The 14,577-nt window shown below is 39.9% G+C and overlaps 1 protein-coding gene across 1 annotated transcript in view; it reads right to left on the bottom strand.

Annotated features, from left to right (window-relative positions):
* Window positions 1–14,577, bottom strand: part of RFTN2 (raftlin family member 2) — a 65,209-nt gene that overhangs the window by 24,947 nt on the left and 25,685 nt on the right. The window contains exons 4-5 of the mRNA XM_017659352.3: window positions 13,266–13,545; window positions 5,629–5,832 (exon numbers count right to left, since the gene is read on the bottom strand). Of these exons, the coding sequence (XP_017514841.1) occupies window positions 5,629–5,832; window positions 13,266–13,545 (484 nt within the window). The remainder of the gene's footprint in view (window positions 1–5,628; window positions 5,833–13,265; window positions 13,546–14,577) is intronic.

Genomic DNA, 14,577 nt, shown 5'->3' with positions numbered 1-14,577 from the left:
CAGTACTTACTTATGTCTCTTGAGAAATTCTCCTTAACAGATGTGGCAGCTAGGGAGAGCAGCAGGGAAGGGCTCATGGGGACCGACCATCCGGGTGCTCACTGTGTTAAGTCTTCCAGGTAATGGGGTAGGTGATAATTCTGAACATATTTAAACTGTCCCTGAAGTGAGTCATCTCTTAACAATGCATTTCCCAGAGCATTCTGCAATGTGCCTTGGCCCACTGGTGTGCTCAGAACCAGTTATAGGTGTGCCAAGGTATAGGGTGTCCCCTCCTGCTCAGAGCAGCTCTATCCACTTACACCAGGGGACCTGATATTACCATTTTTTTTATGTATGAAAAATATGAAAAAGTTGCAAAGCACTGGCCTGACCCACTGCTTCACAAAAATATTTTTAGAGCCAAATATCACCAATAGCAAAGGAAAGTATACACTTGCATCATTGAAGGATGGCCTCTAGGTAGTCTGAAGTGATTTGTGGAATGCATAAGTTTTCTTTAAAGTCTAATGTAAAACTTAAAAATCCATGCAAACTTAGCAGGCTTTTCAAATATATTCATATTATATAAAAAAGTAATATACTCCCCTCTTCCCTCTTCCCACTCCCCCATCCCCAATCTTAAAGTAATATTGACACTCTATAGTAGAGTGAAAAAACTTGGCATCTCTGCCTTCATACTATATCTCTGTTGCTGACTGAGTCTTTGGGTCAAAAAGTGTTGCTCAGCCCTGCAGCCCTGAATGTATTGTTAATCATCAAAAGGAATTTTGCTCATGACTTAAGATTGATGCAACCATCCCCTTACCCAAAATCGCCTCTCCGGAGGAGATAAAGAAACATGTACAAAAATGATGACTGGATTGTCAAGGACTTATAGAAGCATCACAGCCAGACCCACGTCAATGAAATGACTGTAGCCAACTAACCAAGGGCAAGGAGTGTCATGGCCCTCCTCAGACCCTTGCTGACGTCCAGATGTCTGAGCTCAGTCGTCACCTCCTGACCTCAACCCCTGCTTGATCCCCTTCCTTAATATAAAATAAGCTTGAAATCAATCCTAAGTTAAGATGGTTCTTTAGGTCATTAGTCCTCCATCTTCTTGATCTGCTGGCTTCCAAATAAAGTCACTTTCCTTGCCCCAACACCTTGTGTTGACTTACTGGCCTGTCATGCGTCAAGTGGCATGAGCTTGGACTCCGTAACAACTCTAGGAAGAGGTTATCCTGTGAACTTGTGTACATCTTGACATAAGGCCAAACCCCTAGGGTACTTGGACCCTGGCTTTAGAAGCACAAGCTTCAAGGATTCTCAGGGAATGGTTTACTTTTCAGGACATGTGATCTTACACATTCATTTCAGCTAGATTCAACACTGACATTCCTGTAATTGGAGGAAAGGTAATATTCCATTTTAGTATTTTTGGCCCACCTGTCAGTTTTGGCTTTACACTGCCCAGAGGTGTGCCCAGGATCATCTCTGAGAAGTAGAGGCAGGCACATATGGGAACCCTAATTCTTTGTTTCATTCATAAACATTTTATCTCTAAAACAAAGCCTGTTGCTTCTCTCCATTTCCACCATCATCTCTCTATGGATCCCTCTTACAGCCTCCCTGCTTCCACTCTTGCCCTCTACCTCTATGATCTCTTTCCCAAAATGAGGCCAAAGAGGTTCTTTTAAAAATGCAGATTAGGTCATAATTCTGTCTTTAAATCTTCAATGAGTGACTTGGGATAAAAATCCTGGCAAAACAGCAAATTGATTAAGAGCACACATGCCTTCTAGAATGGTTCCCCACCCCCACTTAGTTTTGTGAACATGGACACATTATTTAATAACTGTGTTCCTCAGTTTTCTCATCTATAAAAGGGAGATAGTCATACCTACTTGGTAGGGCTGCTGTTGGGATTAAGTGAGTTAATAAATGTAAAGTGCTTAGAACACTGCTGGATACATAAGGACGAATACATGTCAGCTCTTTTCGCATTATTTATATTATAATAAGACTCTGCATGGAGTGGCTTTTGAGTACCTCTCCCACCTTGTCTGGAGCCATTCTCTCCATTCCCTGCTCTAGGGACCTTTCCCCACTCCTCTTCCCTGCCCTAGGGGCACATTTGGGTGGGTTTCCTCTGCCTGTAACTGGTCTACATCTGGCTCCCACATGCTGGCGTATTTTCTCTTCCAGTCTCACTGTGATTGTTACCCTGTCAGACAGGACCTCCTGCTCACTCCTCTAAGTGGGTTCTTCCCTGTTACAAAATCCTGTTGGGTAACAGCACACACTTTCCTGATTTTTGAAGTTAGATATGTATGTTTTGATACATTACTGCCTGAATGCCTGGAGCTACATAGCTAGCTTTTGAGAGTAGGGAAGATGTCCATATTGCTCATGGTTGTAAACCCAGTGACTGACATAGGGCCTGGCATATACATGTATGTGAAATGAATAAATACCTGTTTCAATGTCATTATGCTACCCCATCCTTATTCTGATATATCTCCCCCACCAACTCTACACAAGCAATTATTTTTTATTTTGGTATCATTAATCTACAATTACATGAGGAACATTATGTTTACTAGACTCCTCCCATGACCAAGATCCCCCCACATACCCATTGCAGTCACTGTCCATCAGCGTAGTAAGATGCTGTAGAATCACTACCTGTCTTCTCTGTGCTGTACAGCCTTCCCCGTGCCCCCCCTCACATTATCCATGCTAATCATAATGCCCCCTTTCTCCCCCCCTCCTTCTTCCTCCCTCTCACCCATCCTCTCCAGTCCCTTTCCCTTTGGTAACTGTTAGTCCATTCTTGGGTTCTATTAGTCTGCTGCTGTTTTGCTCCTTCAGTTTTTTCTTTGTTCTTATACTCCATAGATGAGTGAAATCATTTGATACTTGTCTTTCTCCACCTGGCCTATTTCACTGAGCATAATACCCTCTAGCTCCTCCAAACAAGCATTTTTATATAGGAGTGAAGAGATTAAAATAAACTCCAAGTGAAGTCTGAAAAGAATGCATAAAAAAATCAAAATGTAGTCTTAAGATGTGGGTATGCTAAAGGTGGGAAGAAACTATGCTCTGAGGATGATGGGGGCATCTGTAGGCTAGTGAAGTGCAGGAACCTCAAGGCTGTGTGTGTGTGTTGTGTGTGTGTGTGTGTGTGTGTGTTGTACCAGCTGGTAAAGCTGCTCATCTTATCGCATGTCAGCTGCTGGCTGGATCTCTAGCCATTCTGGTAGAATAAAGAGCTTTGTCTTTGTTGGCTCAACTGGGTGAGACTCTAATAGTTCTTCTGGGTCCGTTTGGAGCGCTTTACCCTACAGTGCAAGCCCCTTGTAAGTGTGCAGTGAATCCAGCTGAGGATGGTTTGGTGAGGCTCAGCAGTGCTGCAGAAGGCCAGGTATCAGGGGCTCTGGAGGTGAGTCCTCAGGCTGCAAGAGCAGCAAAAAGGCCACTGCATGCCTCTCCTGTGGGGCTTTTCAAAGCAGGAAATGCTTTGAGAGTGGGTGGGGAAGGGCACTGAAGAGGAAATTCATAGACCTTACAACTTTCTACCATGACCATGCTGAAGGGGAAAACTTTTTAAAAGTTTATTTTCCCCTCTCTGTTTCTGGAAGAAGGTGTTTTATAAAATGAGAATTGCAGTGTAATATATTTAAATTGCTGTGCAATGTCTGATTTTGTACTTTCATTCCTCATGGTAGTCTGACTTCTGACAATATTTTGGAAGAGGATGGAAGCAAGACAAAACAAAATATGCATTGTCCCCTATGTGCTTTAGATGTCAGGCATCAAATACCCCAGAACAAAGCAACCAATTCAGCCCTGCTTCCTCTGATTTGCTTCTCACAATGACCCAGGCACTGGTCACAGTTTCCCTCTGCAGCTCCCCTGCCTGCTCCAGGGAAAGTCACGAGTGACACACCCAGTTGCCAGACCCCACAAGGCCACAGTGGCTCGTTAGGGGCTTGGCATGGCCGGCAATGTAAAATGTCTAAATGAGACATTCCAGGGCTGCTAAGAGGGAGAGATTCTCCCCCCAGGCTCCCTAAATAGGTTCTGAGGCTTTAAGAACAAAAACCCTACTGAGCTTCTGGCTGGCAACTGCTGTGGCTAATTTTATTTTCAGCAGGCAAGGCCCAAGGCAGGGGTGCCTGAGATTATGAAAGGAGTATTTTTCATTTTTCCTTCAGCAGTTAGTCACAGACCGAAGTTTGAATGGGTCCAACTTTGGGAAGAAGAGAAAGAGAGAAGGGGTGGGGGTGGGGGGGGGGAGAGAGAGAGAGAGAGAGAGAGAGAGAGAGAGAGAGAGAGAGAGAGAGAGAGAGAGAGAGGCATATATGAAGCATAAACTGACCTCAAACAGATGATCCTCACCGAGAGCACTGTAACGCACACAAGTTGCAGGAAGGAAAGTGAATACCAGAGGATGAATGCAGATGGTGGGCAAGGCACTTTGGGAGTCACTTTGCACATATGACATCTTATTAATTTCTCACAACAATAAAATAGGAGTATTTTTATCCCCCTTTTAGGAACTGAGGCTCAGTGAGCTCGACTAAATTCTCCAGATCACACAGCTAATAAGTAAAGGACATAGGATTTAAACACTGGTCTGTCTGATCCTAAAATCCATGCTCTTCCTACTGGATCTTGCTCATAGGTGACCAACTTGGGAGAAGTTTCTAGTAACCAAAAATATTAATAAATTTTTATTGAGCACATATTTGCATCAAGCACTATGCAAGGTGCTGTATTTCTGGGTACCCCAATGGGCTAGATCCTTACTCTTGGTTGCCAGTTAAAAGGACCTATTGGAACATGACTCTTTATAATTTCAAATAATCATCCAAGTATTGAGTACTATTAGTTAAGGTATCTTAGGCTTATTTTATGATAATAAGGTATATTGAAATTTCATCTTATTTTCTTTTTCATTCCTTCCTCTAACCTTAGAAGAGTTAGGGTCTCTAATTATCCTTCCTAATGCATTTTTCCAGTCTTCTTACTACTTTTCTTTTAGCAGTAACCTCTTTTAAAAACAATTCCCTAGAAAGTCATTTTTGGAAGGTTTTGTTAATTTTTGTGATAGACAAGAAGTATTGCATATCACACTGTAACTATCAGAGGGAGGCTAGAGAAAGATGAAACATAAGAGAAAGGCAGAAATATATAAGGGGTCAGTATGATTTTCTGAACCAAATAATATTTTTCTATACAAATGTTAAAAAGAGGTATAGACTGGAGTACATGGTAGGTAGTGTCTAAAGTTGGAATAGTATAATATATTTGGATAGCAATTGTCAAATGCCATCATCAGCCTCCAGTGAGGTTGTAGTACATCTTACGTGAAAAATCCTACTAGTTGATCACACAGCTGTCTGTCTGTTCCTGACAGTTTAAAACCCAACAGCAAACATCATGCTGTAATTCTACCACACAGGATTGTTAAGCTTTTGAATTAAAGCTACATAGCTGTATAATAATTGAAATTTATTTCCTTAAGAATATTATCTGTCCTTTTAACCACAGAACTTGAGAGACAAAGAAGACATTTCCACCACCTCTGATGCAAGGTCAAATTCTTTAGATATTAATATATTATAATATAAAACTTACCTTTAGATGTTTCCCAGCACACAAAAGAATCAATTAAAGACAGGCCTTGTTTATAATAAAATGTAGTTAACTCCAGCCAATCGGCATCAAGGGTACTAATGACAGCTCCTTTTCTTGTTACTTTCATTGACAGGATGCCTTCCTGATAGGTCCAACAGGTTGATTCATCATCGAAGACATTGAAGAATATGTACAACTTAATATCTGAGGATAGGCGTTCAAAAGGGAGAAAAAAGGGGAAAACTAATTTTATTGAAACAATTCTTAAAATCATTTTTTAAAATTATGAGCTATTGCAAGCACACAATCAGAGAATAATAAAATTACCTACCACTCACCTTCATATTGCTATATTTGTTTCAGACCTTTTCCAAGGAAATGAGAAATGGATGCAGTTGAGTATACAGTCTTCCCTAATTCTATTCTTCAGAAATAATGAATTCTGTATTTACCATTCTCATGCAAACTTTTATTCTTTATTTTATTATTTATTTATTATTATTTTTATTTTCCCCTCATCATCCAGCCCTCCCCCACATACCCCATTACAGTCACTACCCATCAGCGAAGTAAGATGCTATAGAATCACTACTTGTCTTTTCTGTGTTGTACAGCCCTCCCCATGCCATCCACCCCCACATTATGTCTGCCAATAGTAAGGCCCCTTTTATTTTTCCCCCTTATCCCTCCCCTCCCACCCACCCTCCCCAGTCCCTTTCCCTTTGGTAACTGTTAGTTCATTCTTGGGTTCTGTGAGTCTGCTGCTGTTTTGTTCCACCAGTTTTTTTCTTTGTTATACTCCACAGATGAGTGAAATCATTTGATACTTGTCTTTTTCCGCCTGGCTTATTTCACTGAGCAAAATACCCTCTAGCTCCATCCATGTTGTTGCAAATGGTAGGATTTGTTTTCTTCTTATGGCTGAATAATATTCCATTATGTATATGTACCACCTCTTTTTTATCCATTCATCTACTGATGGACACTTAGGTTTCTTCCAGTTCTTGGCTATTGTAAATAGTGCTGTGATCAACATAGGGGTGCATATGTCTTTTTCAAACTGGGCTGCTGCATTCTTAGGGTAAATTCCTAGGAGAGGAATTATTAGGTCCAATGGTATTTCTATTCTGAGCTTCTTGAGGAACCTCCATACTGCTTTCCACAATGGTTGAACTAGTTTACATTCCCACCAGCAGTGTAGGAGGGTTCCCCTTTCTCCACAACCTCACCAACATTTGTTGCTCTTTGTCTTTTGGATGGTGGCGATCCTTACTGGTGTGAGGTGATATCTCATTAGGGTTTTAATTTGCATTTCTCTGATGATTAGTGATGTAGAGCATCTTTTCATGTACCTGTTGGCCATCTGAATTTCTTCTTTGAAGTGTCTGTTCAGATCCTGTGCCCATTGTTTAATTGGATTATTTGCTTTTTGTTTGTTCAGGTGCATGAACTCTTTATATATTTTGGATGTCAACCCTTTATCAGATCTGTCATTTATGAATATATTCTCCCATTCTGTAGGCTGCCTTTTTGTTCTATTGATGGTATTCTTTGGTGTACAGAAGCTTTTCAGCTTGATATAGTCCCACTTGTTCATTTTTGCTTTTGTTTCCCTTTCCCAGGGAGATATGTTCGTGAAGAAGTTGCTCATGTTTATAACCAAGAGATTTTTGCCTATGATTTTTTTCTTAGAGTTTTATGGTTTCATGACTCACATTGAGGTTTTTGATCCATTTCGAATTTACTTTTGTGTATGGGGTTAGACAATCACTTTCATTCTTACATGTAGCTGTCCAGTTTTGCCAACACCAGCTGTTGAAGAGGCTGTCATTTCCCCATTGTATGTCCGTGGCTCCTTTATCATATATTAATTGACCATGTATGTTTAGGTTAATATCTGGACTCTCTATTCTGTTCCACTGGTTTGTGGGTCTGTTCTTGTGATAGTACCAAATTGTCTTGATTACTGTGGCTTTGCAGTAGAGCTTGAAGTTGGGAAGTGAGATCCCGCCTGCTTTATTCTTCCTTGTCAGGATTGCTTTGGCTATTCGGGGTCTCTTGTGGTTCCAAATGAATTTTTGAACTATTTGTTCCAGTCCACTGAAGAATGCTGTTGGTATTTTGGTAGGGACTGCATTGAATCTGTAGATTGCTTTAGCCGGGATGGTCATTTTGACAATGTTAATTCTTCCTAGCCAAGAGCATGGGATGAGGTTCCATTTGTTAGTGTCCTCTTTAGTTTCTCTTAAGAGTGTCTTGTAGTTTTCGGGGTATAGGTCTTTCACTTCCTTGGTTAGGATTATTCCTAGGTATTTTATTCTTTTTGATGACATTGTAAATGGAGTTGTTTTCCTGATTTCTCTTTCTGCTCGTTTATCGTTAGTGTACAGGAAAGCAACAGATTTCTGTGTGTTAATTTTGTATCCTGCAACTTTGCTGTATTCCGATATCAGTTCTAGTAGTTTTGGAGTGGAGTCTTCAGGGTTTTTGTGTACAATATCATGTCATCTGCAAACAGTGACAGTTTAACTTCTTCTTTACCAATCTGGATTCCTTGTATTTCTTTGTTTTGTCTAATTGCCGTGGCTTAAGACCTCCAGTACTATGTTGAGTAACAGTGGGGAGAGTGGGCATCCCTGTCTTGTTCCCGATCTTAGAGGAAAAGCTTTCAGCTTCCCGCTGTTCAGTATGATGTTGGCTATGGGTTTGTCATATATGGCCTTTATTATGTTGAGTTACTTGCCCTCTATACCCATTTTGTTCAGAGTTTTTATCATGAATGGATGTTGAATTTTGTCAAATGTTTTTTCAGCATCTATGGAGATGATCATATGGTTTTTGTCCTTCTTTTTTTTGGTGTGGTGGATGATGTTGATGGTTTTTCAAATGTTGTACCATCCTTGTGTCCCTGAGATGAATCCCACTTGATCATGGTGTATGATCCTCTTGATGTATTTTTGAATTCAGTTTGTTAATATTTTGTTGAGTATTTTTGTATCTATGTTCCTCAGGGATATTGGTCTGTAATATTCTTTTTCGGTGGGATCTTTGCCTGGTTTTGGTATTAGAATGATGCTGGCTTCATAGAATGAGTTTGGAATTCCTCTTCTATTTTTTTGGAAAACTTTAAAGAGGATGGGTATTATATCTTCTCTGTATGTCTGATAAAATTCAGCGGTGAATCCATCTGGTCTGGGGGTTTTGTTCTTGGGTAGTTTTTTGATTACCACTTCAATTTCATTGCTGGTAATCAGAATGTTTAGATTTTCTGTTTCTTCCTTTGTCAGTCTTGGAAGGTTGTATTTTTCTAGGAAGTTGTCCATTTCTTCTAGGTTTTCCAGCTTGTTAGCATATAGATTTTCATAGTATTCTGCAATAATTCTTTGTATTTCTGTGGCATCCATTGTGAGTTTTACTTTCTCACTTCTGATTCTGTTCAAGTGTGTAGATTCTCTTTTTCTCTTAATAAATCTGGCTAGGGATTTATCTATTTTGTTTATTTTCTCAAAGAATAAGCACTTGGTTTCATTGATTTTTTTCTATTGTTGTATTCTTCTCAATTTTATTTATTTCTTACCTGATCTTTATTATGTCCCTCCTTCTGCTGACTTTGGGCCTCATTTGTTCTTCTTTTTGCAATTTCAATAATTGTGACTTTAGACTGTTCATTTGGGATTGTTTTTCCTTCTTTAAATAGGCCTGGATTGCTGTATACTTTCCTCTTAGAACTACCTTAGCTGCATCACACAGAAGTTGGGGATTTGTGCTGTTGTTGTCATTTGTCTCCATATATTGCTTGATCTGTTTTAATTTGATCATTGATCCATTGATTATTTAGGAGCATGTTGTTAAGCCTCCATGTGTTTGTGAGCCTTTGTGTTTTCTTTGTACAATTTATTTCTAGTTTTATAACTTTGTGGTCTGAGAAGTTGGTTGGTAGGATTTCAATCTTTTTGAATTTACAGAGGCTCTTTTTGTGGCCTCATATGTGGTGTATTCTGGAGAATGTTCCATGTGCACTTGAGAAGAATGTGTATCTTGCTGCTTTTGGGTGTAGAGTTCTGTAGATGTCTGTTTGGTCCATCTGTTCTAGTGTGTTGTTCAGTGCCTCTGTGTCCTTACTTATTTTCTGCCTGGTTGATCTGTCGTTTGGAGAGAGTGGTGTTGAAGTCTCCTAAAATGAATGCATTGAATTCTATTTTGTCCTTTAATTCTGTTAGTATTTGTTTCACATATGTTGGTGCTCCTGGGTTGGGTCCATATATTTTTATAATGGTTATATCCTCTTTTGGACTGGCCCCTTTATCATTATGTAATGTCCTCTTTATCTCTTGTTACTTTCTTTGTTTTGAATTCCATTTTGTCTGATACAAGTACTGCAACACCTGCTTTTTCCTCCCTGTTTATTGCATTAAATATCTTTTTACATCCCTTCACTTTTAGTCTGGGTATGTCTTTAGGTTTGAGGTGAATCTCTTGTAAGCAGCATGTAGATGGGTCTTGCTTTTTTATCCATTCTATTACTCTGTGTCTTTTGATTGGAGCATTCATTCCATTTACATTTAGGGTGACTATCGAAAGATATGTACTTACTGCCATTGCAGGCTTTAGATTCATGGTTACCAAAGGTTCAAGGGTAGCTTCTTTACTATCTAACTGTCTAACTTAACTCTCTTCTTAAGCTATTATAAACACAGTGTGATGATTCTTTATTTCTCTCCCTTCTTATTCTTCCTCCTCCATTCTTTATATGTCAGGTGTTTTATTCAGTACTCTTTTGTGTTTCCTTTGACTGCTTTTGTGAATAGTTGGTTTTATTTTTTGACTTAAGTTAGTATTTGATTGGTCTGCTTTCTTTGGTGTGATTTTATTTTCTCTGGTGACATCTATTTAGCCTTAGGAGTGCTTCCATCTAGAGCATTTCCTTTAAAGTACCCTGTAGAGGTGGTTTGTTGGAGGCAAATTCCCTCAACTGTTGCTTGTCTGGAAATCGTTTAATCCCTCCTTCATATTTAAATGATAATCATGCTGGATACAGTATTCTTGGTTCAAGGCCCTTCTGTTTCATTGCATTAAATATGTCATGCCGTTCTCTTCTGGCCTGTAAGGTTTCTGTTGAAAAGTCTGATGATAGCTTGATGGGTTTTGCTTCATAGGTGATCTTTTTTCTCTTTCTGGCTGCCTTTCATACTCTGTCCTTGTCTTTGATCTTTGCCATTTTAATTATTATATGTCTTGGTGTTGTCCTCCTTGGGTCCCTTGTGTTGGGAGTTCTGTGGGCTTCCATGGTCTGAGAGACTATTTCCTCCCCCAGTTTGGGAAAGTTTTCAGCAATTATTTCTTCAAAGACACTTTCTATCCCTTTTTGTCTCTCTTCTTCTTCTGGTACCCCCATAATGTGTATATTGATCCATTTGGATTGGTCACACAGTTCTCTTAATATTTTTTCATTCCTTGAGATCCTTTCATCTCTCTCTGCCTCAGCTTCTCTGTATTCCTGTTCTCTAATTTCTATTCCATTAGCAGTCTCTTGCACCTCATCCAGTCAGTTCTTAAGTCCTTCCAGAGATTGTTTCATTTCCGTTATCTCCCTCCTGACTTCATCCCTTAGCTCTTGCATATTTCTCTGCAGTTCCATCAGCTTGGTTATGACTTTTATTTTGAATTCTTTTTCAGGAAGATTGGTTATATCTATCTCCCCAGGCCCTCTCTCTGGGGTTGTTCAGGTGATTCTTGACTGGTCCAGATTCTTCTGCCTTTTCATGGTGACAGTGGTGGTCACTGGCAGGTGGTGCATGTGTCAGCTGGGAGAACAAAGTCCCTTCCTGCTTGCTGGTTGCCTTGCCCTTCTCTGCTGCCTATGTTGGTTACCCACACACTGGGAGGAGCCTCTGGGTTAATCCCCTGGTCTGCTGTGGGTGGGGCAGCCCTCAGGATAGCCGAGAGCCCTGCAGGGTGTGGTAGGCATGCCGGGTGTGTTCTCCTGTGAGAATGGTGACCCTTCGTGCCTTGCCCTGGCTTCCTCTGTCTGTGCTGGGTAGCTGTGCACCAGTGGTAGCCTCTGGGTCTGGCCCAGGTGGCTGTGCGTGGGGAGCAGACTCTGGGCGACTGCTGTGGGTGCAGCCACTCTCCGGCTGCTCTGTCACTGTGGCAGGACTGTGCCGGCCGGGGGGAACAACTGGCAGCCTGCTTATCGCCATAAGGGGCTTCAGAGCATTTTTGCCACCCAGGGTGTTGGGGTGCCTGAAGTTCCTCAGGATTCACAGCTGTGAATCCTGCTGTGAAGCCCCTGTCCCTTTAAGACTTTCAAAAAACATCTGCTTTTCTTTTGTCCCAGGGGAGCTGGCTGCAGGGACCTGCTCGCAGATTTTACTTTTCCGTTTCTCTAATATCCAGCACACCATGCAGTGTGTGTCTCTGCTCCTGGTGCAGATTAGTAGGGCTGGGTATTTAGCAGTCCTGTGCTTCTACTCCCTCCCCACTCTGACTCCTTTCCTCCCACTGGAGAGCTGGGGTGGGTGGGGGGAGTGCTCAGTTCTCCCAGAGTCATGGCTTTGTATCTTACCCTTTTCATGAGATACTGAGTTCTTGCAGATGTAGATGTAGTCTGGCTATTGTACTGTATCTTCTGGTCTCTCTGTTAGGCGTAGTTGTACTTGTTGTATTTTCAAAAAAATATATGGTTTTGGGAGGAGATTTCCACACCCTTCTTACGCCACCACCTTGAGCCTCTCTTTGACTTTTATTCTTTTAATATACGTGTATCCCTAAATGATATGCAATGTTCTGCAGTTTAAAAAAATATGCAGTTAATAGTAGCTAAATTAATAGTCTATCCTGTGCCAGGCACTGGGCTGAGCATTTGTAGATACCTATCTATTTCTCACAACAAAACCTCTTCTATAAAGAAATGGAAGCAGTCTGACTCCAGAGCTCTTAACTCTGTGGTATACATAGCCTCTAATTTTCTTTAATAGCCCTTTTTAAAGGATGCCCATAAAGGTACTAGAAAGCTTTGAACAGTCCAAAATACATGAAAAAATCCTCTCAATTTCTTGGGAAGACTTGTTACTTGGCAAAGAAGAATAAAACTATTGTTTAAAGTTATTTTAGGATTCAGGGATGATTGTTATATTAATTGTTTCATCATTATGTGCATTCTTCATTTTGTAATTAATGATCAAAGAAAGCCAATTAACTTCAGTGGTGAAAATCATCCATGAAATGGGAAAGGCTAAAACTAAAATTCCCACATGCTGTTTGTAAGGACAACATAAATCAGAACAACTTTTTTGGTACATGTGCACAGCCTCCGTTTTACAGGGAGTTAGTGAATGACCAAGTAGGAACCAATTTTCAGCGCAGAGTTTCATTATGTGCGTACCTCAGACAAAGGACTATGTTGATGCAATATCATTTACTCCTCTAAACAGGATCAACTGTTTGGAAAACTGTCCTACCTTATTTCTGGATGCAATAATTTAAAAATCTCAAGGCAAGTTTATATTGGTTTATTCAGTATTTCTAATCTTTAGAAATTTACTTTGTTTCACATTTCTAAAAAGAAAACCTCAAAAACTTATTTTTGCTAAAGTTAAATTAAGAAAAATTACATTTCTATTCATCTCCTCTATTACCTTCTCCCTTTCTTGATGTCGAGGACTTGGGGCTGCCAGCTCGCTCCGTTTGACACTGTGCACTTTCATGATGAAGCTCTTCCTCAACGCCACTTTCAGATGATCGCCCACTTACTGTTCCTTCATGCCAGCTTCTACAGCTTTCATCTGAACTGTGTCTCACGGGAGCTGTTGATTCTGTATCTCCATCATGGTTGGCTCCATTGCAGAATTTAAGTGGTGGATATTGCTGCGATATGAATCCAACAAATTTCATTCCTCTTTTAGCAGCTACATTAATCTGAGGTTTAAAAAGAGATTGTAGAACAAAATGTAAACTTCATTTACATTGATTCCTTTATCAATTAACCTTTAGGCTGACCATGGAAATTCACTAGAAGGAGTATTGACCACTCACTAAAGAACCATTCACAAACAAATGAATAACCTCTAATACAGCACCTTCTCCAAAGACTTTATCACATCATTGTTATGATTTCTTCAAACAGAACTAATATGCTTTAGAAATTGTGAAAATAGGAATCATATTTTTCTCCAAAATGTACTATTTGGGAAGAATTAATAATTTTACTGCAAGATTTTTGAATCCCTGTTTATAATGGTCTCTCCAGGAGAAGCAAAATTATAAACTATTCTAAGAAATCCTGAGAAATAACATTATCAAATACATCTTAATTAAGATGGAAGAGACATTAATTAAAAAGCATCAAACACACAACATTGTTTGCTTGATGTGGATAAAGAGAAATGTTAGAAGACATTCTTGACAAATGTGTATATATAATGCATAAGCCCAATTCATACTACCACCCTTAGGAAGCTTTCTGATCTGCTCATATCTTGATGTTATTGTCTCCTGTCTGGGCCAAACAGACCTGATTAGATTCAATCCTATCAGTTAAAGAGGCACATGACACAATGCCAACGAGATCACTTGAGACGCTAAGAGTGGTTACTTTCATGCTCAGCACTTCTCCCTTTCTGTTTTGCTTCATTTCGCTGTTCTTTGCATCATCTTTCTCCTGTGTTAAGCTGGCAGTTCCTTGGTGTTGCTTGTACAATGTCTATACAAGTGTCTATAAATATTTGTTAATGAAGTATAATGAAAAAATAGCATCTTTTTATGGTCATTATTTTAAACATTTAAGTGAAATGTTTTAAATGTTACCTGGGAGGGAAAAAAAAGAGTTATGATGGAGGTTGCAAATGCAGAAACATCTTTAGTCAGAAATGAAATGGAATGAAAAAGACCAAGAAGAATTGGGGTAAAACTTGAGAAGCATGTCCAATCAAAGGGGGCAACTGTAACTCT

The sequence above is a fragment of the Manis javanica genome, chromosome 12 (assembly GCF_040802235.1).
Source record: "Manis javanica isolate MJ-LG chromosome 12, MJ_LKY, whole genome shotgun sequence".
Classification (NCBI taxonomy): domain Eukaryota; kingdom Metazoa; phylum Chordata; class Mammalia; order Pholidota; family Manidae; genus Manis; species Manis javanica.
This window is presented reverse-complemented; position numbering and strand designations above follow the sequence as displayed.